General features: G+C 38.9%; 1 protein-coding gene across 1 annotated transcript in view; it reads right to left on the bottom strand.

Moving 5' to 3' along the window:
- plxna2 (plexin A2) overlaps positions 1 to 26959 on the bottom strand; it is a 223148-nt gene that overhangs the window by 169973 nt on the left and 26216 nt on the right. Inside the window, exons 2-3 of the mRNA XM_044110575.1 lie at positions 20557 to 21886; positions 11996 to 12178 (exon numbers count right to left, since the gene is read on the bottom strand). Of these exons, the coding sequence (XP_043966510.1) occupies positions 11996 to 12178; positions 20557 to 21753 (1380 nt within the window). The 5' untranslated portion in view covers positions 21754 to 21886. The remainder of the gene's footprint in view (positions 1 to 11995; positions 12179 to 20556; positions 21887 to 26959) is intronic.

Raw genomic sequence — 26959 nt, 5'->3', positions numbered from 1 at the left:
CCGTAAAGACGGAGTTCAGGCTAACAACTTTGTCTCATAAAAGCATAAGGCCAAGACCTGACATACAACTGTCAGGGGTATCAGATGCCCCGTTGTGTGTTTGTGTGTGGATCGTGTTAAGGGGCAAGAGGTGACGGGCAGGTAAAGGCTGAGTGAGCTGAGATTACTACTGGCTTGAAATATTATCACATGCTATTAGCACTGTATCACTGTTCATTAGGCTGATGGCTAGCTGGAACTCCCTGACAGGTCTGTGGTAAGTAAGAGAGATGAAGGTGGTGGGAACAGGAGAGAGAAATAAGAGATTGGACACTGAAAAAACGTAGAGAGAAAACTTGAGCATGAGCAAAATCTGGGAAAATGATAAAAGGCGGCTTTTTTCAATCGCTCACTGTCAGAGGGAAGGTTTCAGAGGTGAGTGGCAATTTCAAAGGACAACAGGACAAGGCATGTTAATACAGTCCTTTATTCCAATTCTGAACATGGTAACCAAATAGATGCTGAACGAGAAAACACACGCATCAAAGAAATGGTTTGTGTAGAGCTCATAAAAGCTTATTGTAAACACTGTGTGATCACAGAAATGCATTAAACGCCTGTCACAAAGACAAGCATAGCTTTAAGGGAACTGATGGCTGCTGATGTCTTGTATGAAGCAGGGAACAGAAGAGCAGTAAATCTGTCTGACTATGAGATAGAAACATTAGTCGCTGTCACACTCACTTTGCCTTGGCATAGACAACACTTTAGTATATCATCAAAGCCAGAACTGTTCTCGTTTCTGAGATTGAGTGGTGCTGTGCAACTTGAAAAGCCACTTGAAATGGAAGCACACACATTTGCAAAGTAGATGAGAGATTGTTGTTTTGGTTCCTTTGGTAATCTACAAACATTATGCATGCCATCAAACACATAAACAATGCATGATGATCTTTTTTTTGTTTTCAACTCGTTGCTAATGAAGATGATTATTAGGCTACATGGAAAATATGGAAAATTCATCAAACACTTGAAAACTCTCCCCACCATTGTGGGTCACAGTGAGAATTACTGTGCAAGTTTATAAAGTTAGACTGTGCACACACTCTGCTTCCTCCCCCCACTGTCCTTCCCATTCTCCCTTTTTATCTAATTTTAGACCACTCTAGCCAGCGGTAATGAATTGGCTAATCACAGTTATCTGGCTCATTCAAGTGGTTTGTAAAGCAAATCAATAAACTCTGGCAGTGAGCCAGCCATCCACTTTGACAGATGTTGCTCACTAATCTATTTCAGTTTTTATTTCAATCTTTCCTAAAGATGTTTATTCTCTTCCAGTTTGTTCTTTTTTGTTTTTTTCTTTCTCAGCAAGGTCATGGAGAGGCTATGGAAGAAAAGATAAAATGGTATGCCAGCTGGCAACTCAAAGCAAAAAAAGACCACTGCTTTGTAGTTTTACTCTGACAGAATGAGAAATGTAGTTTTTAATTGTTGGAATTATAAGATGTTACAGTAACTCTGCTTGCTGTGCCTTTGCAATAAAAGACAAAAACTAAGTTAAAATTAAGTAGCAGTGCTACAAAAACTAAGTTGACATTCATGATTTAGTTGTTTTCAAACCATAATAATAATAATAATGTCACTTATAAATTACAGAAATAAAAGAATATATTTAGATTGTTTTTATGTGTAATCTCCCTCTAAACCCAGACTTGCGTAATTTACAGAAAAAGCATTGTCTACTGGTGTTTCTAAGTTTGAATGATACAACTTCTACCTTCACTGAGATAAATTACAAAGTCAAGTGCAAAGGACCTTGCATGAAAGCAGATCTGCTGCTTTTCATCATATACAGACCCTATGCTAAATGGTTTTTGCAAAAGTTAAATACAAGAAAAATTCACCTACATTGGACCCAGCCCTCAGAAAAATAAACTTCAACTGGATGACAGAAATGTTTCTTTTCTTGTTGTTTTTCAGTAGTCAGTCTTTGAGCAAGAGTAACTGTAAAAAACAATTGGCTAATTAATCCCACTCACAAAGTGAAGTTCAATTATGGGAAGCACTCAACAGGGTAATTTGCTTTACTAATAAAAATAAAAGCCACAACCAATAATACATCTAATAAGTAAAATCTAATACTTGGCTTGGAGTAAAAATGTCCCGTCTGTGATAGATAATGAATAAGCAGACCACAACATCTTTACATACTCAGACACCTAAGAGATCCACCCTTTTAAGTCTTCTGGGAATCAATTATGCTTGAATGAATGCATGCAACTGCATATCTGTCAGCTAAATTAAGCGTACATGTCTAAAATCCATCTAAAATGTATGCACAGTATAAGTATTTGTCTCTTGTTGTTAGATAATGAAAAACCCTTCCTTTGAGACACTGGCAGAGAAAAGAGCAAGCAATTAGAGGAAGTGAAAGGAGAGGGAGACACAGAGAAGCAGAGAGACAGCAACAGAGAGCTGTTTGAATGTGATTAATGAGATCACTGCAGGGTAGGCGGTGTCATTGTAATACTCTATGTGGGGAAAAAGAAGGAAAAATAGACTGGGAGAGAGAGTGGGAGACTAAGATAGAGAAAAGATCAGAAAAGAAGCAGGAATAAAAGCAGGGAAGAAAGAAAAAAATTAAGAATACACCTGGATGACCAAGTTACATTTAACTCCCTGAGAAGATAGGGAGTAAGAAAGAACGACGCTCAGAAAGCGAGTGAATTTAGCTGGCTGAGGAGTAAAAAAAACCGCCAGATATAAAGCTTGGATGAATGAAACGGCAGGGGCTCTCAGTTTTGCACTGGCCTTTTAACAGTGGACTGTTCAGAGAAGCCTGGACCAGGTCTGACAGATAAAGAGCTTTAAAGACAGCCATGAAAGGCACAGCCTGCTCCTGCTGCCTGGGGCTGCCGCTGGACACCGCTGCATCTGGTCCAAGGTTAAGATCCCAACAGCAGGAGGTCAAGTGGAGGCTGGGCTCTGAAAAGGTCACGCAGACATCTTGCCAGTTCATAACTCCATGAACAAGCTAGCAATTAGTTAAATCGGGTGGTTGTTTTAGGCAAAAAAATAGCATTTAGCACAAATAAAGATGCACCAATGAAGCTTTTACTGATTTCTTGTCATGTAATTTTTTTTTTTTTACAAAGTAATAAAAGAAAGCGAAAACATCTGAATCTAACAAAGTGAAGAGATCTAAAAGATTATACACAACTCTGAAATAAGGTATGTCTCTTCTCTTCTCTTTCTCTCTGATTTGTACAGAAGAAAAAACATGGGAGTTTTCAGATTTGACTTTGAAAAAAAGTTGAAAATTCATATTTTTTCTGTATTTGACCTATCAACTACCATTTAGAACCGTTCAAAGAAAATTCAATCTGATAGCAAAACTTGTGCACATATTTAAAGGTTCTAATAAATCAAATCTATTTTAAGATACACAGAGAAAATGGCATGTGACTGAAACGGGCCAGTTTTCTGGATGATGCATTGGACTGACCAGCATCTTCCACTTTTTATATTTTTAAGTGAACAAACCACAGACAACAACTTTTGTTCTGGAAGTTGTTACTAAAGTAAGACAACTCAATATCAATAAGGTGTTTATTACTATTATTATAATTATTATTGTTATTATGAAGATTTGAGATTTAGGAAGCTATTTAAAAGAAAACTTTCTATGATTTGTTGAGACATGACTGTGGTTCATTCAGCTGTAACAGAAGTAATGGACTGGTGAATGTCTAAATCATGGTGTCTATTTTAAAATGGTGGAAAAGACATGTTGTAGTTTTGTGTTGTAGTTCTGTTTTAAACACTTTAAGAGTTGAGAGAATATTTCAAATGTTGTTAATTGTAGTATTTAAATTAGAAGACGCTGAATTTGGTATTCACAAAATTTGACGAGGACACAACAAAATAAAACTCTAATCAGTTACTTTCTGAAGCTAGGGTGAAGTTGTTATCCTTCCTTTAAAAATGAAGGTAAATCTTCTGGCCTTTCCAAAAGCCACAATCAATAGATCAATGATCAATAGAATTCCGACATGCCAGGTTTTGACCAAGCTTTTAGTTTAGGCAACATATTCTTTCTGTGGGCATTCAACATTCTCTGTGTGAGCTACGCATTGCCTGAGGCCTGAATGATAAAACAAAATATTGACCTCTTTTTGTAGTTTGTGGAAATTTCTCATTAAGTTTAAATATCTCGTTGGAAGTGCTGTGAAGTTGTGTGGGGAGGGAAAATGTTTCCACTAGAAGAAGCAGTTTCTCAAGGCAATGCCAGGCTCCCAGCTACTTGGTGCCAGTGGGCAAACAGATTTCAATGGCAGTTCATCTTGATTCGAATTATCCCTGCAAAACAATGAGAGTGATTCCTTACAATAGCTGCAAGGAATATCAGGTAGAGAGCTTCTGTTGTAGTTAAAATAATAATTGATTTAATGTAACCTACCTCTTTATTAACACATTTAAGAAAAACATCAACTAAATTCTATTATCTAGTTAATGTAGGAGTAATTAGGACAAATTTTCCAAACTGTGAGGCAATAATTATTACACAAGCGACTTGGTGAAGAATCATTATTAGGATAATTGTTAACCAAGTCCACCTGGAGGCAAGTGAAATAGTTCCTTTGTTTTGTAATTGTGTCTTTTAATGGTATATCAAGTTTAATTCCCTACATACCACAATCCACGGTAATTAATGTAATTCAGTTCCTTTAATCTCAGTTGGCTCCAATCCCACGAAAACACACAAACTATCAACTTTTACTGGAGACCAAGGTTCATAATTATATGTCAGATATATTTATATAATTATGTGTTTATATGGCTGTGGGTTGCAGTGCATTCAGGACATAGGGCTTCTAATTGTTCTACTGGAACAAAACGGTTTTAAGGATTGACTACACAATATAATATTGACTAGGAATTTACGCATATCTGTGCATCTTTAGCTCTCATTCTATCAACTTTTTTATGTTTATTTTGAAGTTTTTTTATGGAAATGGTGAAATTCAAAATAACTTTCTTAATTTCACCAAAACGTTTTTATGCCCACTTGGCTTGTCTGAAAGAGTTAATGCTCAAAAGAGGAAATGGAAGCACATTTGCAGAATAAGTTCTGACCTACCAAATTTTCCCATCCACTTCTGGGCCCAAGCCTTACCAGAGGCTTGAAAATCTGAAAATTTCAAAGTCCAGACCTTCAGCTGTCTCCATTTTTCTAGATGTGTGATCCATGCAAGTTTACAACCTCTGCTTCACGTAGATGTTTAGGGCTGAAACGATTTGAGTACCTTGATTATTAAAACTCCTCAAAGAAAATATATCTTCCTCAAAGCTTTGTTACATTATGTTTTATTATGTAGTGCAGCGTGTTCCGCCCGGATCATTATTTGTGATTATCCACTGTTTTCCCGCTGATGCTTCTCTCAGTCATTACTTTTATGTTTAACTACAACATCCTTTGTCTATCATCTGATAGGAAACAGCTACAGTAAGCCCAAATCCAGAGAACGGGGAAGAACAGTGCAAGTATTATTCCCCATTCCCTCATGACCGTTGATGTCAGGCAAAGCCAGGCCACACCAAAGCAGGTGAGCAGCCTCTGGGCTTAAAGGCAGACAGGCAGGGATCTCAGATCATTCCCCCCCGAGTGTGACAAATTTAAGGGCTAATTCTCAAAGGCATGTTTGTGGGGTAAAAGAGTGTAGACAAGTAAAAGTGTGCTCAGAAGGGGGGTGGTTAGACCACATGTCCACCACCGGGGCTCTGTAGTAGCAGCTGCCGGCTTTTACAAGCCTTTCAAGTCTGCAGCGTTTCATGCCTTATGATCAGCTGCTTCTCTCGGTGACACTGTTTGCACACCACACACAAACCCTGCTGTTTTTTAGGCCACTGTGGGAGCCATCCAATGGGTCCACGCATTCTCTAATTTGTGAACCAGTTCTGCAGGACGTTTGTCCAGTTTAAACACCTGAACCACCCTTTTAAGTCGTCCGCATCAGCTGCAGACCATATCATCCAAGCCACTTCCTGATTATCTATCAGTGCATGATGAAAAGAAAAGCACATCATGTACAGGAGTACATTTTATTCCCCCATGGTTTACTGCAGTAACACTTCAAAATTAAACAGATACGTGTAAAATTCATTGTCAGTGAATTTTAAGCAAACCTTTGAAATGTAGCAAAAAACTAAAATAAAAGAAAAATGTGGATCAACCAAGTTATGGAAAGCATGATTTCATCAGATATTGATGTGACAAAACAAAAACTTCATAAAGAGTTTTGCAATAGGACTGTTGTAAAAGAATATTTTAGTAATCGAATACTCTGTAGAATATTTTTACAATTATCAAAGGAATCTCTCTCTCTGCCATTCAAACCGTTTGCTCCAAAACCGTGACGACACGGTTCCAAGGCCATAAAACCTTTCGTAGTCCAACCATCGCACCGCAAAATTAAAAAAATCCTTATTTGTCCCTCACAACACACAGCATAATTCAACATCATACTGCTAGCACTTCACAAGAACTCATAGGCAGAAGTAAGACTGCTGCCCACCACAAATAATGATCCAGGCGGAACACACTGCGCTACATAATAAAACATAATTTAACAAAGCGCTGAGGCAGATAAATTTTCCTCGAGGAATTTTAATAAACGAGGTACTCGAATCATTCGACAAATCGTTTCAGCCCTAAACATCTACATGAAGCAGAGGTTGCAAACTACCATGGATCACACATCTAGAAAAATGGAGACAGCTGAAGATCTGGACTTTGAAATTTTCAGATTTTCAAGCCTCTGGTAAGGCTCGGGCCCAAAGGTGGATGGGAAAATTTGGTAGGTCAGAACTTATTCTGCAAATTTGCTTCCATCTCCTCTTTTGAGCATTAACTCTTTCAGACAAGCCAAGTGAGCGTGAAAACTTTTTGGTGAAATCAAGGATGTCATTTTGAATTTCACCATTTACATAAACTATTTCTAATAAAAAACCTCAAAATACACATAAAAAAGTTGATAGAATGAGAGCTAAAGATGCACATTTGTGCGTAAATTCCTATTCAATATTATATTGTGTAGTCAATCCTTAAAAGTCATTGTGTTCAAAAAAATATCAATAGAAAATAAGGAACGTACTAGTCAGGAAAGACTGCTGTGTGGGAATGTGCCTGCTTAGGCCGCATCTAAACTAGATTAAAACAACCCCATGTTTTCCTGGAACTCCAAGATGGCTTCAAACATCACTGGGTCACAGGACTTTGGAAAACTTAATTTTAATGCTAATGCAAGCATGGCCGCACTTAACAATGTGTTCATTCAGTCACAGTGATCCTGCATGTATTGCATCTTCTTTACAATGTTTCTGAACAATCTGCTGAATTTTCCTGTAAATATGTAAGATTTTTCTAATTTTCTCCATAAGGTATAGCCTTATGTGGAGGTAGAAACACCAACATGACAGCATACAGGGGAAGTGTGTCTCTGTACAGAGTACAACACACCAGAGTATGCTCCTTTTTGCAGTAAGTTTATCCTGGCGTAGTCTTCCATGTTCATACATTGGCAAACCCAGAAAGAATTAAGCACACAAAATACAAACCGAACTGTTTTTTAGTGATCACTCAAACCTGATCAACAAATTCTCAAAAGCCTGAATTTTTTATTTTTTTTCATGACTAGACAGGACAATTTTAAATCAATGTTATGAAATCTACTAGCTGTTGCTAATGTTCCATCTTCCTCTTTCTCTTCATCGCTAGATATAGTACCATTTATCTTTACAAATAAATTGTGAAGGTCCCTCCAGTACCCAGCTACATCACCTATCCAGTGTCAGACAGATTTTTAATCTGTCTGACACCACTTTAGGACAGAGTGAAAGATGCTTTAGCCACCCATCTAAGACATAAGTTTGAAAAGCAAGTTTTGGTAAATGGTGTAAATAGGGTTAGGGTTCCACTAAACAGTGGAAACCTCTGGTATGAGCCATCCAACACCTACAAGACAGCCTTGACTCTCCTCCCCAGGCAGTTTCACAACCTTTCACACTTTGAGACATGGGACCACAAAACAACCCTAAAGACTGGTACGTGGGTGGGTCAGTGATCCACATGTGACTTCAGCAACTTACAAAGTGGTGAAGCCCCAACAACACTTCAATCCCCACAACTCAGAACTGAGGAAGCCAATAAGAAACCGATACAAATAAAAGTGCATTAAAAGAATTAATAAAATCTACATATGCTAGGTTTCAGAGTTTAAGAACACAACTGCCTTCATTATAGACAATCTATATTTCTGTTGGAAGGGGATCTTCTGCTCTTGACTGAAAGCCAGCCCCAACCAAAACGTCCAGTTTTGTTAAATACCAGCTTTCAAATGTATGCAGTATGACTGTTTTTGTTCTATGTTGGGTTTTAAACATGATTGCCCAAACTAGGCAGCTTTTGTCAGACAATGAAATACAATCAACTTATGGCCTCCACACATTACCTCAGATTGCCAGTGTTGCTGCCCTGAATTTGTTTCACAGACTGAGAATTATCGTTTCCTGCCGTCAATGTGTCTGCATACATATTCTCACCTTCTACTGCTTCTACCCCCCTTAACCCTTCATTGTCACCCCTCAAAAGCTCGTCACAGACAGCGCTATCCGCCAACACCATCCCTCATGCCTCACCATGCTTCAGCAAAGCTCAGGAAAACAGCAGAATATACGAGAGTCAGCCTTCAGGGAGAGCGAGTTTGAGGGCGGGAAGGAGGAGTGGGATTGAATGGGGAAGCAATAAATGGAAGGATGGGGAGAGGGCAACTTTGGGATGGGAGCCAATCCAATTACAAGAAGCGGTGCAATCCTAGTTTCTCTGGCAGCACTAAATTCACATTTCAGTGGTCTCCTTTGCTTTCCCTCCCCCAATGCCTTCTTCCTTTCTCCATCTCTGCTTTTTTTTTGCTACTCATTTCAATACATATATATATTTATATATATTTTTGTATATTTTAGATCACACTCCTGTCACACTCCTCCTTTTCCCCAGCTGCATGACTTTCTTGGTTGCATGAAAGCATGTATAGGATTGTGTCACCAGCAAAGCATCAAAGCTTGCCACCCAAGCTGTGTCATGCTCAGATCAGCAGGAAGCCTGAAGCATCCTACTTCATCTGTGTCTCTCACAATGCTCTGCATCATCCTTCTGCGAAGAGGCTGCAGCCAAAGATCACCACATACATCAGCCCTGCCTCTGGAGACAAAGGCAGTGAATGGATAATCCTCAAAGCATAAAAAAACACTTTGGGCACAAAGAAACACTCTGCTGTTATGCAAAGTTCTTGATATTTATATTACTATTGAGAGATGCACCAATCAATTGACCAGATACGAAAATCAGTTTTTGTTGATTTGCTCTGATTGGTAATGTGAAAATGAAAAACAAAGAAAACAAACAATGATGTTTTTCTTACTCATTAAATGCATCACCCAACTACAAGTAGTCTGATGCACGTTTTGGTTATAATAAATAGACAGAGGTTTATAATTTAACAAGGAATAAGTGGGGGTTAGTTGTACAAGTCCTTCAGTTTTCGTTGGTTGCAAAGCTAGTACCTTTATCCAAGTACTTGCAGCACATTTTTCCTTTGTTGAGTTACACTGTTTAAAACAAAAAGAAGATTTCAGAATCAGTCAAATTTGGAATCAGCTGGTCAAATCTCAAAGAAAACCAGGAATTAGTATCTGGCCGGTGCACTCTTGTATTTAAAAAGTAAACCTTTAATTTTTCACACTGCCACATAAAACCACACAGAGGAAAGCTGGTTATGGTCCTTCTATTTTTTCCATGCACATCAGAAGAACAGTCAGAACCGGTCAAAGCACAAGCCTCCATGCAAATAATGGCTTCACCTTGACCAAGATTCTACCTGCATGCAAATGAGGCTGGTGCAGTTGCTTTTCTAGTCAAATCTAAAAGCAAGTAAGATTCAGAGATTAGGAATAGTTAAAAGAAGAACAAGCCTTTGGAGCTCAGTTTAAGCGAGATCAGTTCAGTTCAATTTCCTAACAATTTAGCACTCTTGTGTAGAGCTTAGAAAAAATAAATAAATAAATAACATTTCGTACTACAAGCATTGTAATGAAATCTTTGTTTGGGAACATTAAAGTTGATCAGAGTCTAAACTTTTCTCATTTTCTCATCTAGTGACTCTTTGTATGTGTCCTACCAGGATTATGGTGCTCTGCGCATTGGACTGTGCTGCTTTTTGTTTGTCTACGTGCTCGTCTCATATCCTGGTTAATTCCTTCTTCAGCTTGCCGTTACTGTGGCTACAGTCACGGCTGTGTGAGAAGTAATTTGAGTACGTACACAGCAGCTCGCTTGTCTTTTTTAGCATGGATTTTCAGAGATCCGGGCAGATGATACAGAAATGCAAAGTGGAGAAGCGAAAGGCAGCCACAGGCAAAAGTATGGAAGGAAACACAGAGATGAAACAACATCTGAACAATCTTTTCTGCCTTTTCTAATTTAGCTAAATAAAGGAGAGGCAATAGATCTTTAAACGGCTCAAACAGTGGATTACATCAAATGATCTTGTTTCCGTCCCAATACAACCACCACAGTGTAATCTGTTAACACATTTAAATTGGAAGCAAAATAACTGGCTGGCTGCACCGTGGAGAAGATGGTAACTTTGTTGTTTTGCAGCAAGAAGCTCCTTAGTTCAAATTCTTGTCGGGGGTCTTTCTGCATGGAGTTTACCTTTTTTTCTGTGCTTGAACAGGTTTTCTCCCACTACTCCAGTTTCCTTCGACAGTCCAAAAACATGTCTGTTAATTTACCGTAACTGGTTTCTCTAAATTGGCTGAAGGTGCGTGTGTGTATGCGTGTGGGTGTGCATGTCTGTGTGGGTCTATGTTGCCCTGGTGACCTGTCCAGGCTGTACCTGGGACAGGTACTTCAATAATCTGGAGATTATTGAAGATTACCCAACATAAACAGTGCAACAATGTGGGACTTGTGGATGGATGGATGGAAATTCAAAAGATTTTTTTTTAAATAAACAGAACAATTTTGCAATACATTCAACTGTTCTAATGAAAGTCTCACTTTGTCTCACAGACAAAGAAAACAGTTTTCCTGTGGAAAATGGCTTTGTTGTGCAAATAAATAGTAATTTTAAGTTTATTTTCCACTCAGTAAAAACCTTCCTCACCAAATAATGCCATGCTTGGCATAACCGGGTAGCTCTTACTACCCGGTTATGTGTGATCACCGATTTAAAAAGAAAATCTTGATGAATCCACTCTGGTTTCTAGAGAACATTTGCCAAGCCTTGTGACAAAATCGACATGTACAACCGATGTATCTGTAGCTTAAAATTGTGTTTGTATGGAATATACAAGGATGCCAACAGCTGTCTTGAATTACTCAACAAACCACAAGTAAATCTGACCAGCGGACAAATTTGGAATCTCTGAGCCCAGAACACGGGGCTCATTTCCTTTTGCCAGAGTGCATCCAGCAATTTTAGTTCTGTAGCAACGGAAGGAAATTCTATCACGGCAAAGTGCCAGGGCACCCTTTAACCTTTGTGGCTTTAGTATTCTCTCAAAACCAGATCTAGGGGGTTTAATGTATGGAGCAGCTCTTTTTTTGTGTGTTTTCAGTTGGCTAGAAGCAGAAAGGGGCCCATTAAAAGTAATAGGTCAGCTCAGGTTATTCAGCACTGGAACACAGTGCTGGAGGAGCTGATAATGACCATTACACTGAGTTAGCCACTCATATCACCCTTCCCTGACAGTTCGACAGCAGGCTTTTAATAGTAAGAAGATAATTTTGCCTCAGACTATGATCCACATGACCAGAAATAGAAGGACCTCATGATGTCGATACACCAAGAACTCTTGACGGGTTGAATTCCTGTGCATTTTGATAATGACGAGAGTGGAAATATCTCACACGAGAGGCGTTAACCGTTTCGGGAAAACAGGACGCAGCAATTACCTTCTTTAGACGTCCACTCCTGGTGCCCACAAAAGCCACACAGTAGCCATTGTAGACATAGGAGGTCACAGAGGTCATGCGGTCCCGAGTCTCAGTGTAGAGTGTGTGGCCGGTCACCAGCTGAGAGCCGCCAAGTGGCTGGTTGATGTCCAGACCGCAGAAGGAGTCATCGATGGGCACAGGCTGCCGAACAAGAAGAAAAGCGGTTAGAAAATGAATTGTGAAGAAAAACTAAAATGAAAATTTGAATCTGAGAAAATGTCAGAAAGGTTTCAGTGAGAACTTTGGATGTAGAGAGTAAATGGCATGAAATTTCACATTAAATAAAATGCCACAATATTTCTTATCCAAGTGAAGTCTGACCAATGTTATCCAGTTACTTTATCTATTGAAATATGTGTAGGGTTGTTTAACATTAATCCTCCATGAGAATCAGGAACTAAGTGGAACACCAATGTTACAGTACCAACCATAATATCAGATTTGGGGGTTTGTAAATATCAATGGAGTTTATATGTACCATGATTTAAAATTCTTAAAATTTCCTCCAGATGACAACAGTAAAATAAATGTTGATTACTAATTAAAAACATATTTTGAGATCAAAAACCTGTTTTTCTTTGTGAAAATGTGACATGTGAAAAGAAAACTGAGCATTTTCTTCTGTTGGCATTACTAATTTAGAAAAGCATAAATTGCAATAAACTGACTTGTCAAAATCTAGACTGGAAACTTCAATGCTGATTAAAGGTTATAGAAAAAACTTTATTTGTGAACAAAAAAAAAAGTTTTCCCCACAACAAAATTAAAATCAGATTTTATCTGAACAACCCATTACAGCAGGGGTGTCAAAGTCAAATGGACGGAGGGCCAAATAAAAAATTTAGGTACAAGCCGAGGGCCGGACTGATCGAATGTTCATTGAAATTTTTTTAAATGACGCATATAGTCTAGTGAACCTAGTTGAACCTACTGAAAACCTAACAAATATATTCCAATATGATCAGATAAATAAAGCAATATTCTCTTATGGCTCTGTCAGTAATCTTTAATTTTCAACAGACACAACTGAAATATTTTTAAAATATAATTGGATTGAAATACAATAAAATAAAGTGCAAAAATCTATTAATCAAAAACAACACTTTCATCAAGGAGAAGTAACATGTAGTGAAAACAAATATTAAACTCAGTGTCCACCTTCCTTTTTGCCATTTTTGATGGGTATCTGAAAGTTAATTTTACAGTTATGCTGACGACTGCTGTGCTAATAACCCTTCTAGACCGGACGTGTCGCCAGCGACACATCTAAATTTGCAGTACCGTAATTCCGCCACACGTAGCGCTAAGTGGAAAAATTCCAACGGTTTCTGAAAGGGGAGACGTTGCACTTTCCAGCAAGTATCGGGTTAATACGGTAACTTCGCAGCTGCAGCTGCAGAAAGTGTAATTAATCCGGGGGGCACTCGTTTAATAGACGGTATATTTCGGCAATAACTTGGTGGATATTGAAAGTTCCGGTTGTTATGGATACATGGGTAAGTACATCATCTCACAGAACATTTAAAGAACTACTTACAGTTCAAATAAGGAAGATATTTTTTTTCAGACGGGGTGCCGGCTTGCTGCGGTCTGCGGGCCGGTTCTAATAATAAATCAAGATCATCCCAGGGGCCGTAAAAAATCTTCTCACGGGCCGGATGTGGCCCGCGGGCCTTGACTCTGACATATGTGCATTACAGTGTATCGTCTTGTGAATTGAATGCATCGTTAAACTCTCAACAGAAATCTCAGAATTAATTTTGTGAGTAGAGATGCACATAATAGTAAGATAGTTGTTGGGAATTATTCATAAAGAGGCTAAACTGAAATACAAAGCATTGTAAAAATTAACTTTCTATGAGCAAAAAATAATGAGCTGAAACGAGAGTAAAGCGTGATGGATAAACAGAGCTGTGGAAACAGTGTCAGACTGACTTTGGGAAAGAAGTGAAGAGTGACAGGGAAGCTTAAGAAAAACGAAGAGCTTGAATTATATACAAGTTTGCATTATTATTATGCCTGAAATATGTACCCGCTCCACCTGACTGAGCTCCACCTTGCTCTGAATGCAGCTCATTACCATCTCTTCTCTGCAAGAAGGCACACTGTGCATGATAATTGTTGTAAATAAGACTCTGATTTTGTCAATTATTTGGAAAATATCATGGCAATCAGATCTCATTTTACTATGCTGAGTAAGAGAGAAAAAATGCAACCTCTGCCCTCTACGTTCTAGATTAATTTGCAAGATCAGTGGTGATAAACCAATGAAGAATGGGAAGGTAAATGAGAGATAAGGAAGTGATGTTTCTGGTGTTGAATCAGGTCACCTGACGCAGTTTGAGTGTCAGTGACCTCAATGTGCCATGTGGAGTAAAGTGAGACATCCAACTGAGCCCCCCACCATTTAAACATCCCATAACACCCTCTGAATATTCATCCCCATGCTCTTACACCAACTCATTTGTTCCCTTTCTGTCAATGCATCCGTCTCTCATCTGCATCCTCTGTTGCTGTCTTTGTTCTCATCAGAGAAGTACAATTTATACAGACTAATTTGAGTGGCATTTCCATTCATGGGAGGCAATTCAGCCTCTGCAAACACTTTCTACACAAATTTTCAAGTGCCATAATGCTGATGGTGAACAAAAACCTCCTGTATTGTAGTTACAAAGCTTGCTTTATTGTTTTCCTTTCATTTATTTTCTCCAAAGGCAAATTTATACCCAGTCTGCTTTTCTGTTCACTCGACCGTAAATCCTGTGATGTAAATTTCATCATCTGTACACGATGTGCACATGGCCGACAGCAAAAATAAAAACCCACTTCTAAAGGGGGGTGCCAAACATGTAGCAGACAATGAAATCCACAATACTTTTCTTCTCCAAACAACAGTTGACAGAACCAGCATATTAGTGTCCACTTTGATTCAACCAGCCCAAAAATTGTATGAATACAAGTTCAAAATATTTTACAAGTTCTAAATACCATACACTCATGTACAGAGAGAAGTAAGTGTAGGCGATGGCTACACAATTTTAGCAAAACATGTGATTGCAATATTATATTTCCATTTGGTGACAATAACGAATCATTGCAATATTTCTAACAATCTCTGACATTTTGTGTTATGGGCAATATCATCTGAGTCAGTTGATGGAATCTACTGGACCAAACAAATACTCTACTACAAACTGTCCGTAATATCAATGTTATGCACACTTCTATGGTGATGACAATGCATTTTCACTATACTGCCAAACCATTACCTTAAAATAGCAAAAAGATTGACCAATAAATTAGAGATGAACTGAGGAACTGTTTGACGACCACAGGATCAGCCCAGATATGGATCTCTTGGAAATCATTTAATGGTCTATATTTCCTTAGGAATAACCACAGAGCCTATGCTGTAATTATCAAAAGCCAGCAACAATGACTTACTAATGAAAGATCATAAAGACTGCTTTAAATGTCAATTCTGTTACAATTTTGGTTTTTATTTTAATTAAAAGTTTAGCTTTGTTATACCACACTGCTCTTACATACAAAGTGTGACTTTACCTCTGCTTCTAGTGTAAATAGCTCTTCACTGTGCATTGCAGGAAAGCTTAAAAAAAAAAATTTTTTTAAAAATCACCTTTTGGTTATTTACAGTCTATGTAGCAAAATAATCTAAAATCGATATTAGAACCAGAATGTTATTACAGAAAAGATATACATGCCCAAATAAAAGTAAGCTCTAAAACTTTAAAATCAAAGATTCAATAGATTGAAATCTTAAAGCCTATATAGGAGTTTCAAAAATAAGAGTAAAATATTAAACTTTTTCACTGTACTTTAATTGTTGGAGCTGTACTTGTAGGAAATATCAGTTTGGAAGACATCTTGAAGAACAGGTTTAGTATCCAGACTTTCAATTCCTTCAAAATCAAACAGCTCCTCCACATTTGATCTGTTGGGATCCAAACCATTTGGTTCCGATTAGCACTACATTGTACAGATGATGTACACTTTAAAATCGGCAGTAAATCCCAACTCCCTCCAGACTCCATATGGTTGAATGTAGTTGTTCACCATCTTGCAGATGTACATATTTACTTATTTTTTGTCTTTACCCTGCCAAAAAGAAAAGTACAGCTTTGCTTGCTGAGTGGAGATGTAGTTACACTAAATACAGACTAACCTTCTAGAATGAATCCTGATTAAAGCACTGTATAGCATATAACACATTTTGTATGTGGTTATAGTTTGGCTGAGTTTAAGACAGGTCCATTTTAGAAGAATCTAAATCAACCTTTTAAAGAATTTTATGAAGGTTCAGCAGCATACATTCTTTCAAATCCAATCTCAGGGTATATCAGCATTATCTATCAGCATCTTTCACCAGTGTTAAATTTGATGGTAGCACAAAAGCAAAAAGAAAGACAAGATGATAGTGTTTGTCAGTGAGGAGAAACACACTCAAACAGACGGATACAAAAAAAATCCCATCTTGAGTCTCCTCTGTGGGATTGACTACAAAGATGGCATGAATCTCCAGATGGCAGAAAGCTGAACGGATGGGTGATAAATCTTTGATTGGCTGCTGTGTGTGTGAATCCCCCTGGTTCAGCCACAGCTCCATTCCCAGCGACAGCCATGCCTGAGCATAAGCATACTTGCAATGCAACGTGTACAAAGAGGATATCTGCTGGGTGTATAATTAAAGTTGTCCACTTTGAGCTTACTGGCTACCTGTTGTTAGCAACAAGACAGAGGAAAGACACACAGAAACACTGTGTAATTTGACTGTTTGAGGCACAGTTAACAAAACCACAAGGAGGGCCCTAGACCTTAAATAGAGGGTCTAGCCAAAAATAATTTTATATCAGGAGGATTTTCTGGATTGCAATCATTTTGACTTTAATAATACAACTAAAGGATTTGATAATGTAGTGCAAAGCATACATGGTAAAGATGTTGAAAAAGGAAAGGCTCACAGTGTAGCAATACAAGACATCTTATATTGCTACAGCATAATCTCATACACACAAATTAAAACTTTTGTTTGGGTACAGTTAGGACAAGAAGCCATATTTATCTTGTCATCATGCAACATGAGGTGGATGGTATGAATTGGAAAAAAAATGCCCACTGCCATTGCAGCAAGAAGACACACCCTAGATGTTGTCTACATACCAACTGGTTGTTTGGGATTCATGCCAGAAATTTTTTTTTCTTTTTTGGCCCACCCTCACCAGTGCAAACATATGAAATCTGCTAAACTCTGCTAGGACGTTACCTGGAACCATGTTCGTGGTTTGGATGACAGTAGGATGGAGGAAGTTGGCAACAAATGGCCCTGGTGTCCTTGATGTAAAAAAAAAAAAAAAAAAGAATATATACAGGACCTCATTTCACAGGTACCCAATCTGTCTATGCCTCTCTTTCAAAATCCTATCTTTAATAGTGACACAATGAAAACTAATCCTTGACGCAGAGCGAGGTACCCAACCTTTTCCTGGTTGAGAAACCTAGTGTAAGATTTGCAGCCACATTATCCTCAAGAACAAAGATAAAAGGATGGTTTCCAAACCGGACACCATCCTTTCTACTCCATAAAACCAAAGAGTCAACGTTGAACTCCACATGATAAATAACGAATAAGAGGAATGGTCACTGTATGTACCTTCAAACTTTTACATTTTTAATTTTTGGCAAAAATGTCCCAAATACAATGTATTTATAGCTGGTTTACTAACATTTGTGCCTCCAATAATTTTAACAAAATCAATTATTTCTTAACTTGAATTTTTTTCTCTACTAAAATAGGCTCACATTAGGGGTCAGCTTTTCTAAATTTTTCCAGGAACATAATGGTGCTGGAACATAATGGTGCTGCAACAAAAAGGGCTTTTTACACAACTTCATCAATGGGCAACAGGGGGCACCACGCTCTGTATTCATTTGAGGAAAAATGTGAAAGAGGAATTTCTGTTCAACATCAACAAGGCTGACATATCTGGCTGCTAAAGGCAGCTTGTAACGATTTAAAACTCCCTGATCTCTCGACATCTCTTTGCATAATCTATAATACACTATGGATTTATTGGCTGCTCATCGAGCATGAGAGTACGGTTTAAAGGAGCATGTTTGACATTTCTCTCGTCTCTCTGGCAAAACACACACAGAGGCCATGTAGCCTTTAATCCGAGAGGACAGCAGAACATCATTGGCAGTGCATGCCTGCAGAATGGAGTGGGAGGAGTGGGCCTTGCAGGTAACAGCTGGCAACAGTCAACGCACACTGGGATGATTGGGGACTCTTCTGGGAAGGTGGAAAAACGCTCTAATTCAAGCCCTGGCGGATAACAAGGCTCACAGCCACAGCACTGTCACCACTGTACACCTTCTTACACCCACTTTGCTGCATGCAACATCCTTTTCTTCTCAGTAGAGCTAATAGAAACCCGGCCACCAGTTTCTTAAGATAATGTCTTACTCCTCACAGCTGACATTGTGAGGTGGAGAATTTGTGGATTTTAATGAGAATGATCCACTGGGTTCTCTAAAGGGGATTAGTAAACAAAGGAGATAATCGGTGGTTTTCATCACAATAAGTGACACAGACATCATTAAACCTGACAATGCACATGTGAATGGCCAAGACTGGCAAGCTATTCTGTGCAAATGCAGACATATAACATAACACAGTCAGTCAGAAGTCATTAATTCTTAATAATCTTAAATTCCTATTAGCGGGTAGCGGAGTGAAAGCACAGAGGACTGCAGCCTCCTGGGACCAAAGGAGAATCAAGGAACTTAATTCTACTCGACAACATGTAACAGATACACAGCCTTTTTATTATGGGATAATTAGGAACTTTAGAGGGAATGGACTGGTGTGTGATCTACACCAGCATCATAAGTAGACGAATTGGAGCAGCCCCTAGACACCCTCCCTCTTAAATCTTCCCCCAAACACGCACACACACACACCCACTCTCTCCACTGAGGAGTAGAGCATTTATTTTGACTGCGCTCAGAAAAAATCACTTTGATGCTTGTAAAGAAAAATAAAGCCTGCGTAATTTATGAATATGTCTCCCTGAAATGCACTTGAAAGTGGATGTTCCCTGATATCAGAGCAACAAAACAATTTGACATCATTACAAGTAGTGTTAAAGTCGTTTGATAATAGAGAGCATGAAATGCCAGGCAGTCAGAAACATTTCCGGATGATTGCTGTGTTTATTTTTATTACAATAAATGCCCCCTTAAAGGCAAAGTGCAGTTTACGCTCATGAGAAACTTAATACATTCTCTTATAGTTTCTTATCTTTTATCAGAGGAGTAAACCACTGCAGATGTAGAAGTTGTTTGACAGTTCCAAGATCCTGACCTTACTAATTTTTTAAGTGTATTAGGAAAGTACTTAAAGCCTTTATTCCCAATATTTCTCACATTAAAACCACAAACTTCTCTGGGATTAACTATGATAAACCAGCTCAAGTTGTGCATTAATGAGAATGACCAATTGGGTTCTCTAAAGGATAAATTGTTTTCTCCTTTGTTTATCATTAAAATCTGAAAAGTATGGGGTGCATTTGCACATCTGGAGACTGACCTTTTTGCATGTTTTACTTTGCAATGTGGCTCTGGCTCGGTCAGATTTGATTTCAGTAAACACAAACTTTCAACCCTTTTCCATACATTGATTACATTTTGACTGTTCAACTCTAAAATCAATATGCTTAATTGTTTTATATTAGCTCTGGAAATAAGTTTAGGCTTGTTTTCCTACTGGAAGAAAATCCTCTCACATGCTTCCATCAACAGGTTTTCTTTCCAATAAGAACAAAGTCATCCATATCATGTTTAGCCATGTTTGGCCATGCAGACTGTGTACTGCGTATATATCCAGTGTTAGTTTTGTGCCAAACAATGTCTTTCATGCTAAATTTAATCTCATTCGACCAGGGCATCTTCTTCCATACATTTGCACTTTCCACAACAGAAAAATTGCACACATGAATACTTATGGCTTTCTGTATTATTATACTTTCTTGTCACTGTTCCATAAAGGCCAGATTTGCAAACCACACAACAGTTGCAAACAGTTGTCTTGACAACAGATTTTACCACTTGAGTTGATGATTTCTCCAGCTGCTCCATAACCATGATCCTTCTGGCCCACTCTGACTCTACTATTTAGATGACTTCTGAAGGAAACTAATGCCACTGGAATTTTTATTTAGGATAGAAGAGTAAATGGGACAGCCAAAAATGCCAATAAAATACAGTATAGTTTGTGGTTAACATTTTCAAAAGTGCAAGGGGTATTAGTGCTTATGTGAAACTATTTCAATGACCATTTCAGCAAATAGTCTCTTTCAAGGGAGCAAAATAAACCTTTAATAAACTAATTTGGCTTTTTCTGTAGAGACTTTCATGGCCGTGATCAGCTAAGAGATGCACACAGGACTAACGTTTATCTGTATTTTTGTTTGTGTGTGTTTTCATTAAGAGCAACTCACCGCTTTAGTACACTGCACGTCCTTCCCAAGGAGCCAGTTGAGCTCCAGGTTTCCCTCTCCCTGATAGCAGGACTGCAGGCGCTCCTTGATTCTTGCATTGATGTCTCGGATAGTGAAGACGCAGAGCGCTGAGTCATCTGGTGGTCGATGGAACTGCTTCTGTCCCTTGGAGAAGATGGTGAACAGCACGTCATCTTGGACACTTAAGTTGAGCGAAGCAGCCAGAATGCGGCCCGGCTTGCCGAGGTAAGCAGCCTGCAGCAGGCGATACTCAATGCCGTTCTTCACACAGCCGATGGGCAGAGAGACGTAGGAGTGAAATTTGCGGTCGTCCTTACAGAGGCGAACAATGCGGGACGTGTAGAAGAGATCGCTGCTGGATCCACTTGATGACATGCTGTTCTCCGGTGTCTCTGGCTGAACAGTCAGGAAGTAAACAAAGCTGCCACTTGCAAAGCCATAAACATAGTAGATGTCAAAATGTGAGACAAGTGCTAGTGTGTCTGACGGTATCTTTATAAGAGAGGACACAAAATCAGTATGCAACTCGTAGTCAAGCATGGCAGAAGATTCCGGATCACGTGGTAACTTTCGGCTGGAAAGAGTGGGAAAATAGTCCTGTTTACCATCCACTGCTGTGCCGATAAAAAGCGTGGCATCCTGGCCCTGTGACGGCACAATCACCCCATACATGGTCCCTGTCTGATTGACGCTGGAGAGGTAGTGCTCCTTCTTGTGGGAAGGCTCCACTAAGATAAATAGGTCATCCAATCTGAGGAGTTTACATACACCTTGGAAGAGGCTGCCACAGGCCAGCAGCCGATTTTGCGAATAATCAATGAGGAGGAGCTTGTTGACATTGTTGGTGGGCACAAGGGGCTCAGAACAGGGCTGTACAATTAGAGGAGGATAGCAGGCCTTATTGTCATCCTTTGGGCCTGTATCATGGGAAACGAGGAGGGTGAGGTTGCCTGACAGCTTGTACACACGGTTGACTGCTCCAACATATAATGCGCCAGTGGCTTGGTGAACAGTCAGGTGATTAAAAACCCAATCCCGTCGTTCTGGGTGGAAACTATTGAAGGTCTGCCCATCTGTGGCAGGAACCGCTAAAAGCCAGAAGAACAAAAGAGTCGCAACTGCTCCAAACTTGGGACAATGCGTAAAAGTTCTGTCTTTGACCTTTTGACCATCCATGTTCACTTGTCCTGCAAGGAAACCGCTGAGTAAGCAAACAGAATGGTTCAGAGGAAGAGAAGGATGATCGTTGCCTTTTTGTTGATGAAGACCAACTTGCGGGTCGAACTTTCACAAGAACCTTCACATGTTTCTGAAAAGAGAAAACGAGAAAAGAATAAGTTAGACATCTCAGCACGAGTCACATTCCAAACAAAGAAACTCCTGACCAGATGGAAAAACTTGTTAAGTATAAATGTTCTGAAGGGCAAAGGGTTGCAAAAGAGGTACTGATTTAAAGAGACAATATGTGGAAATCATTATGGCACACATTCCAAGCAAGTTGCTGGATAGGGCAAGACAATGCAGGAAGCAGAGGCAGGTTACACCACAGGAAATTAGCCTGACCTGACTCATACAGATGATGCTAATGTCGCACACTGGCCAAGCAGTTTCTAAGAACAAGAATGTGGAACAAAGACGCAGCCCACAGAGAGCCTTGGACACACAGCAATGACTCACTGCATTTTACATCACCAAACACCATCTTACATCTAACCTGGATTCCTTAATAAGCTTTTTATAATGCTTAGTGTTAAGCCTCAATTTAGCCATTCATCCATGAAAAAGGAAAATTGTATAACTATAAAGTTGTAGTGATTGCTGTATAGTCCTCTACAATAACTTACAAAGGTATTAACACCCCTTATATATTTTTTCTACATATTTTATGTTTTTGATGCCAGCCCCCCGTTACTCGTATCTCTCAATAAAATACAGAAAAATGTTGCCATTAATAAAAGGAGTCAATTTCTCTGTATTTGAATATTGAACATTAGTGAACAAATAGCATCATGAAAGCCTCGAAAAGTGGCAACATTTTTGAAAGAAAGTAAAAGAAGTCCAATTTAAAGTTTGCCACCGATTATTTTATGGGACACAAGAAGCATGTGAAAAAAGGTGCTCTGGTGAGATAAGACAAATGTGTAACATTTTTAGCCCACATGCAAAATACTATGCAAGACTGAAAATTATCACTGTGCTTCACCCTCAACACACAATCCCCATGGTAAAATATAGTGGTGTCAGCATCAAGCTGCAGGGAAGCGTTTTTTAAGCATTCCCAGGTCAGCCGGTGAGAGTTGTTGGGGTGTTGGACAGACTTAAATACAGGGCAATAATAAAAGACGCGTTGAACTCCAGTCCCTGAAGGTCAGGGTTTCCTAAACCTTTTAAATGTCTCTAATCCAACACACCAATAAAATGCCTAAATTGCCTTCTCAGTATGCAGTTAAGTTCTACAGAGTCCTGCTAATGACCTGATTATTTGACTGGCTGTTGAAGCAGAGGCACATCTAAAAGTTACAGGTCCTCCACCCTTGAGGACTGAATTTTAACACCCCCGTGTGAAGTCCTACAAAAGATTTGAGACAGGGATGAAGGTTCACCCCAATGCAGCCCAGCATAGAGACAAACCAATTATGGAATGAATTGGATAAAAGCATTTTCATGTTTGACCAAGTCAAAGTCCACATCTAAATCCCATTAAATATGTGTGACAAGACTTTAAAATGAGTAGTCAAAGCAGCAAAGAAGAATGAGATAAAAAAAAAATGTAGGCCCTAGGCTGGGAAAACGGGCAGAAACATACCCCCAAAAAACTCTTAGATGTAATTGCAGCAAAAGATGATTCTAAAAACCATCGACTCAGGGAAGCTGAAATTTAAATGCACACTGTATTTCTCAGGTTTTTATTTGTACAACATTCTGAAAATGATAAAACATTTTCTTTTCACTGAACAATTACATTAAATAATGTTATTTTCAATCTTTCAAATACATTTGAAGTTTGTGGGTTTAAGGTGTCAAAACATGAAAACAATGGGTATAAACATTATTGTAAAGCAAAATATGTTAAACATCAGTTTACTGATTTAAGTTGATATCTTTTCTTGCAATTTTGTACACTTCATTCAAACAGAAATCAGAAAAGTCTGAAATTTGTGACATCATGCTTTGATTTGGCAACAGGGATGCCTCTCCATGTGTGCCATAAACCAAAAGATAGAGCTCTATGTGGTCTGTCAACATGAGTTAATTATCTCATCCATTGGAAGAAAAGGTCTGGATCTTATTACTGGAACAAACTGAGAACAAATTGGAAATCACTTCTATGCACCCTTTTCCTCACTCCTTGACCTTCACAATGCACAATTTACAAAATTGGAATTTATTAATTGTTTTCTTTTAAACACTGCTGTTCTTTTTTATCTTTTTATTCCAATCTTTTGCTTGTATGATTAGATAATAAAGGGATTAATCACCACTGCAACAATCACGTACAACATACAGTCAAGTGTGAATGCATGCATGTGTGTTTGTGTCTCATCTTGTTCCCTCCGTATTATCAGTGTGCTCTATCAGAACCAGGCAGTGTGAGAGGCTAACAAGTGGAGAGAATGGCAGTGCATCCCAAAATCAACTATGATCAGGCGTAGCGATCCAACAAGGGTAATTACTGTGGAGCTGAGGGAGGTAAGCTGGGGAGCGACACGGGGAAGCCAAGGGCTGGAACGTGTCAGAGGCGGCCTTACATCATTTGTCACGCTCCAGATTTGCATTTGCCGCCAGCTAGGGCGCAGGGAATCAAGGGTGAAAGATGAGGCTGGAATAATCAGCCACTGCACCTTACATGAACAACCGTTTGGCACTACAAGTTTGGAAGCAAGACGATGTGGATGGGTATAACTGATGTGGGATTCCATCAGAATGACGTCATAGACCTTGCTTTAAAATCATATAATGGCCATTTCGGTGTCCCCATCCTCTACTTCTATCTGTGAGCACACTGCAGGTTTCTGTTTTAAATATAGACCCTGAGGAAGTGTATTGATCCACGTGTCCATAAACTCAAGTCTTAAGGCCCAATCAAGCTGTTGTTGGCATGCGTATAGGCGGAGGTGTGGGAGGTACCGTATCCCAGGGGCACTTTATTAGCATGGCCATAAAAGTGTCACTCCCTCTAAAAAAGGCAGCAAGAGGCAGACCTTACTCTCACTTTTTGCTGCCTGCACGCTGCTATGCTCCTTTGTGTGAGTTTGCACAAGCTGGATGTGCAAAGTGGATCCCGTTGGTGGAATAATGAGCCTCCTGCTGAGCTAGCTTTTTGCACAAGCCCCTCCGCCTTTTGCCCCTTAGGGCTTTTTTGCTACACCCTCCGCCCTTAATTGTACGTGTGTTCAACATTTACACCCATCTATTTCTTCTTCCTCTCCTCATTATTTTGGTCTTCCTCCCAAGTCATTGCGAAAAATAAATGCATCATGTTGAGGCTACAGCTGCAGAGGCATAGCGTGTCTCAATGCTCTAAATAAAACGAAGGCTCCACCAAGGTTGTCCATTCATATTGCTTTCAGCGACATGGGGAACAAAGTCTTTGTTTAAGTTGATTGCATGACCACCTCTTTGTTGCACATGACATGGACTTTCTCGGTGCTTTGCAGCTGTGAAGCAGACTTGAAAAGAATAAACCCAACACCGGATCACCCCTTGTGCTCTGTAGTTCAAAGCCATGTCTTTGTTTAGTTTATTAGATGTCAGAGTTAACAGATATGGACATTAACATATAAATGCATTCAAGAATGATTCATAGATAAATACAATCATCAACTGACCTCAAAAAGAAGAGGGCATGACTGTTGCTGCAATAAATACGATTATTGTCTAGGTAGAAAATAAGGGAGAAACATTTATAACTTTTAATGGGTAATTTAAGTCAGACGCCTTAACCTTTTAGCAACAAAAGCACCTTTTTCTTTCCTACTTTACCTCCAACAGCAATTGAATCACAGCAATACAGTACCTCTAAAAACCTAAGAAAACAGTTTCTAAAATAGGGTTAGTGTGGAAGAATCATGACGTCAGTAAATATTTTTTTTACCTGATAATCATCAAAGTCTTTAAACCCACTACATATATAAATAATCTGCCTTTTTGAAAAATAACACAATTCCTGAAACGCAAAGAGTCTTTTGTGCAAAGTCCTCTAAAACGGAAAAGCTCCAACACATATGGACAATGACATTTCCTATTATAAACTGATTGACAAAAAAGACCTGCTAATGGAAAAAAACTGAATGGATGTGTGGCTGCTTAATGGCAAAAACACAGAAAAGGATGGAGTAAGCACTCCTACCTTCCTCAAAGACATTCTATGTGGGAAAGATTAGTGAGTTTTATGAACATAAACACACACATACATACATACATACATACATACATACATACATACATACACACACACACACACACACACACACACACACACACACATACACACATACACACATACACACATACATACATACATATATATATATATATATATATATATATATATATATATATAAAGAGAGAGAGAGAGTCAGCAAACAAACCATTGACGTCACCGTGGGTATTTGTGAGCATAGAGTCTAGCTGAAAAAAATTTACTGTTTTTATGTGTACTCTGTCAGTGAAAATGTTTGACGACATCTACAACTAATATTATTAAATAAGATCAATAAGCAGCATCTCAAAACATTTGTCCTCCAAATTACACACAGTAAAAAAGATTGAAGGAGAAACTCATGTTCAGTTTTTTATTAACTAAATGAGCAGACAAGGTTTGCCACAAAGCCCTTTCTCTGGTTAGCATGCTGGATTTCTAGGTCTAGATGCAGATACCTCTCAGATATTCTAAATTTCACATTCCTTACTAGACAATTCACCCCATTAAACTTCACCTTATGAAGTCACATCAAAGTTCATAAGATGAACTTGCTATCAATAGTTTTATTTAGGACTGCAATCGTGATCTTTGTTACAAACAACTTCATTCTTTTGGCATCTTTTGGTCGTGTGTTTAGCTGGCTTGATCTAATTTTCTTGAAAAAAGGAGTGAAGACAGTCTTAAATTCCAGCACACTTGCAAGCTGTGATCATGGCTTGGAGAAAAGACAGGTTTTGCTAAACTTCCTATTCATAATGAGCAGTCAGGAACACAAGACACAGTGTTGGCACACTTGGCTAGCCAGTTTCTGAGTTATTGTAAAACAGGCTGATCCCAGGGCCTGCCTGTGCTCTGTCACTGTTGTGACTGATTGTGGGGCCATTGATGAAATGTGGGTGATTTCCACTGCCATCGGGAATGATGCTGTCACAGGAGCTACATTGCGGTACACTAAAA

The sequence above is a fragment of the Gambusia affinis genome, linkage group LG01 (genome assembly GCF_019740435.1).
Source record: "Gambusia affinis linkage group LG01, SWU_Gaff_1.0, whole genome shotgun sequence".
In the NCBI taxonomy this organism is placed as follows: Eukaryota; Metazoa; Chordata; class Actinopteri; order Cyprinodontiformes; family Poeciliidae; genus Gambusia; species Gambusia affinis.
The sequence above is the reverse complement of the archived record's forward strand: the minus strand, read 5'-3'. Positions and strand labels throughout refer to the sequence as shown.